The sequence below is a fragment of the Pan troglodytes genome, chromosome 1 (genome assembly GCF_028858775.2).
Source record: "Pan troglodytes isolate AG18354 chromosome 1, NHGRI_mPanTro3-v2.0_pri, whole genome shotgun sequence".
NCBI classification, from domain to species: Eukaryota; Metazoa; Chordata; class Mammalia; order Primates; family Hominidae; genus Pan; species Pan troglodytes.
In genome coordinates, this window is record NC_072398.2 from 96,465,464 (window position 1) to 96,469,525 (window position 4,062).

General features: G+C 45.3%; 1 protein-coding gene across 1 annotated transcript; it reads right to left on the reverse strand.

Annotated features, from left to right (window-relative positions):
* Positions 1 to 2,732: 2,732 nt before the first annotated feature.
* Positions 2,733 to 3,681, reverse strand: KPLCE (KPRP N-terminal and LCE C-terminal like protein). Its single transcript, XM_003308476.4, has one exon. The coding sequence runs from the start codon at positions 3,679 to 3,681 to the stop codon at positions 2,929 to 2,931; it is 753 nt and encodes a 250-aa protein (XP_003308524.1). The 3' UTR covers positions 2,733 to 2,928.
* Positions 3,682 to 4,062: the final 381 nt, after the last annotated feature.

A 4,062-nucleotide genomic window follows, 5' to 3' on the forward strand; every position in this document is an offset into this window, starting at 1 on the left:
CTACCTAACACACAATCAGGGCTCCTGAGAAGGTTTGGGATTATATAAAGCTATTTCTGCTCTAATCCATTTCATATCTCCAAATTCAGTCTCCTAGTTCATGGTAATCAGGGACTTTATTTGTTTTCAATATGACATTAGCTTTCTGGGGTCCAGATGGTGGTTATACACGTGTGTTTAGTGAGTAATACACTTCTAATTTGTATACTTTTCTAGAAGTGTGTTTCATCTCAATAGAAAATTTGAAAACATTTGAAAAAGGCCTTAACAGCAACTTGTATAGTAATAATAAGAGACAAACAGAGACAGGGAGAAAAAGAGAAGAGAAAAAGAGAAATCAAAAAGGGCAGTCTAAGGGGGTGGTTAGATAAATCATTGAGCAGCCACACTAAGGAAATATTAAAAGCCAAACAACAAAAGGAAAGAAGATACAACTATATGCACTAACCAAAATTTATGTTCAACATTCACGTATTAAATGAAAACAGCTAGTCTTAGGGCAACATGTATTATGATCCTATATAATAAAACAGAAAAGTCTAAGATATGCAATCAATTGAGATGTATTAATGTGTAGGTTTTTGCTCCTTGACTTTTTCTTCCACTCATATGCTCTATTAAAGAAAATTATATTTTTGCCCTTTGAACTTTATAATTCTGATACTGAACTAGATGTGTGCTGCCTGTGCACTGTAAGCCACGGCAGCCAACGGATCTCAAATCCACCCTTCCAAAGATATGGTTTCAGAGACATTTATGGGATAGAAGAGCAAGGTAGTTCAGGGCCTGGGGAAAGGCAGTTGGAGGCAAGGAACAGTGAGGCAAGTGGCTATTTGCACTTGCATAGTCAAGCTTCATTGCTCTTCATAAGAAGCATGTTCAGAAAATGGTGGTATTAGCATGCTCTGAGGGAGGAGCTTTTGACCCTCTGACATCAAAAGGTCACCTCTCAGGTATTCTTGCAGGCCCAGTTGAAGGGTCGGTGGTTTCAGCTTGAACTAGAAAACAGCCAACACCAAGTTCTTAAAAAAACAACAAGGAACCATCAGCATGGTAACTTATATGTCAGGGATGTTCTCTAAAAGGAAGCTAGCAGATTGCTTAGCTGTGTGACTTTTAGCTACATGGGTTTTAAGATTAACTAGAAGTAAGTGACTAAAAGCAAGCAAGGCAGGTTGAGTTTGGTGAGCTTCGTCAGGTTAGCTCTTGGTTTCAACTACTTTCCTCTCTCTTGTACAAAACCAATAGAGTGGGTTAGAGAAAGCATTAGAACAGCTGGAGAAAAGAGGAGAGGTTTTATTCCTAGGTTAATTCCTATGGAGCAGAGAATACTAAGATTGGGTAAGTATAGAGAAAATTAACAAGGGAGACAGAAAAACTCAAACCATCTACATAACCAGGACCAGAACCAGGTGGGATTGAGGAGGAAAGGAGAGTGAGCAAGGAGAGAAAGAGATGAAAGAAGCCACAACGTCTGGATGTTAGGAGCATTTGGGGTAGTTTAGTGAGAGACTGATAAAACAGCTATGGAATATGAAGGAATTGAAAAGGATAGAAATAGGATTTTTAGAAGTTTGCATTGGGTTTTAAAGAGGATTCCCTACAATATTTTCAGTGCTGAGTTGGGCTTTGCAGATACCATTCTCTAAAGAGACTAGACCACAGGGTCTAGTCTTTAGCACCCCATCCTCCAACATTGCAGGACCCAGTTGGTGGTACAAGAGGAAAGTGTGGCCCTGGCCAAGGCGGTTCCTTCCCTGAGTGGGTTTCCAGTGACTGGGCTGTAAGTTTAGGGAGTTTGGATGAAGGGATATTGTGCTGTTTGTGGAGATACAGGTGTTTAGACATTCAAAGGCAGCAGAGTAGTCAAGATGATCTTCTGCTAGTGTCCAGGGTTAGAAACAAACACATGATTCCCTTTTTCATTCATTCCTTTATGCATTCATTTATACATCACCAAACATTGTCTCCTATGCACCAGGCCTTGTGGGATTGTTTTGAACACTTGTTACTCCTCTATTTTTTTAATGTGTGTATTTGGAATCTCTAGTTACAAAAGTCCACCCCAAATTCTCTAGAGCTAGCTAGGCAATGGAGAAGAAAAAGCTAACTAGGGTGAGGGGCCCAGAAGGGGGCCCAGAAGCCCCTCGCACAAGATTCACCTTCCTTTGGAGATGGCTCACTTACTACCAGGACTGACCTGGTGAATACCTACCCACTTCAGGGGGCTCCTAGCCTTTTTCCTCAGGCCTTCAACCTATAGTTTCAACAGGGCAAGCCTGTCAGATGAGAAAATGTAATTCATAAAGTCCTGCATGGGTTCAAGCCCTCTGCACAGTGGTGGGGACATGGTCCAGTGATACTGACCATGACCAGTGATACGGGTCCATGAGCAGATACAATTTCACAATCTCTCCAACACCCAGGAAGATGAGGGTCTCATCATGGTCAACCCTGCTCTGAGGCTCATCAAAGGGCAGCACAGAAACAGCCCCAACCCTCAAATCTCCATTATCAGATGCTTCTAACTTGCGTGGGAAAGTTTATTCACAGCATTCTAGAAGGCGTGGGGCTCCCAGGCTGGGATTTCACCAGCTCAGTCTGCTTGTTCATGTTCGTGCAGATCTTTCCTCTAGCTGAGAAACAAGAGTAAGAAGAGAGGGATGCAGAAGAGTGCCTGATAGAAAAGCATAAATATGGACCAAACAAACAGACAGAAATTACCATGAATTGCATTCAGAGCTTTATTCATGCCAAAGTTTGGGGACTGTACTAACTCTGGCAGGCTGCCTTGGTAGAGAAGCAAAGCACAGAGGCAAAGTGATGAGGTTCTACATCACTGGCACTAACAGAGAGGGGGCCAGAAGCTGGTGCATGTTCCAGAAGGGGTAGCGGGGCAGTGCATTCTGGAGTTGAGCTGTCGTATGTTTAGCAGCAGCAGTCATCCTCATGGTCACAGCATGCAGGACCTCGGGACCTCATGGGGATAATTCCCAAACAGCAGCACCCAGAGCTGCCACATCCACAGCTGCAGCCACAGCCCCCAGAACCACAGCATCCAGAGCTTCCCGAATTCTCACAGCAGCCAGACGATCCTGTGTTGCTGTTCTGGGGCCGCTGAATCCAGCGTCTCAGGGGACTCACCCCGAAGGTCCGGGGAGCCAGACAGCAGTAGCTGGTGGAATAGGGAGCAGAGCATGGGTCAGGGACACAGTACTGGGAGGTTGAGCCACTTGCAGGAGCTTGAACATAATAGCTCTGGCAAGGAGAAGCACCCTGGACATAGCACGTCTGGGTCTGGCAGGGAGCTGGACTTTTGATGTAGGTCATCTGGCAGGAAGCTGGGCACTTCACGTAGGTTTGGCAGGGAGTTGGGCATTTTACATAGGTTGTCTGGCAGGGAGCTGGGCACTTCACATAGGTTTGGCAGGGTGTTGGGTATTTCACATAGGTCCTCTGGCAGGGAGCTGGGCACTTCACGTAGGTTTGAGTCTGGCATGGAACTTGGTACTTCACATAAGTTTGAGTAGGGCATGGAGCAGGGCCTGTCACACAGACAGTTTGGGTCTGGCATGGAACTGGGCATTTCACAGAGGCACCATTGGTACCCTGCCCAGCCCCTAGTCCCGAACCTTTCACACAAGATGGAGGGAACTGTGGCTGCTTCTGCTGGTCACACATTGTTCTGTGGCTTTGCAAAATCTGAAAAGAAAGGTTTCATTAGAACTGTAAAACTAGGAAGGTTTCTAGGGGAAACCTTCAACATCCCCTTTGAATACAGTGATTTACAAGCAAGGCTTTCTTGAGAAGGTTGCAGACATCCAGAGGCTGTATACTTGGCAGGAGGTGGATTCAGAGCCAGGGACTCTCAGCTCAGCTTCTGTGCCTGTACCTGGCTATGTGGCTTGGTACAAGTCATCGCTTACCTCTGGGCCTCAGTCTCTATATTGGGAAATGGAGGCTTGAAATGGTGCTGCCTGTGTTTCTACCCAACTCTCCAAGCCTCCTCTCCTCTTTCTTCAGTGTCTGCATTGTGAATTACCCTTTGGAAATTGCTGCTCC

Coding starts and splice junctions, on each gene's coding strand:
- KPLCE (XM_003308476.4), bottom strand. CDS start 3,681: ATGTGTGACCAGCAGAAGCAGCCACAGTTCCCTCCATCTTGTGTGAAA.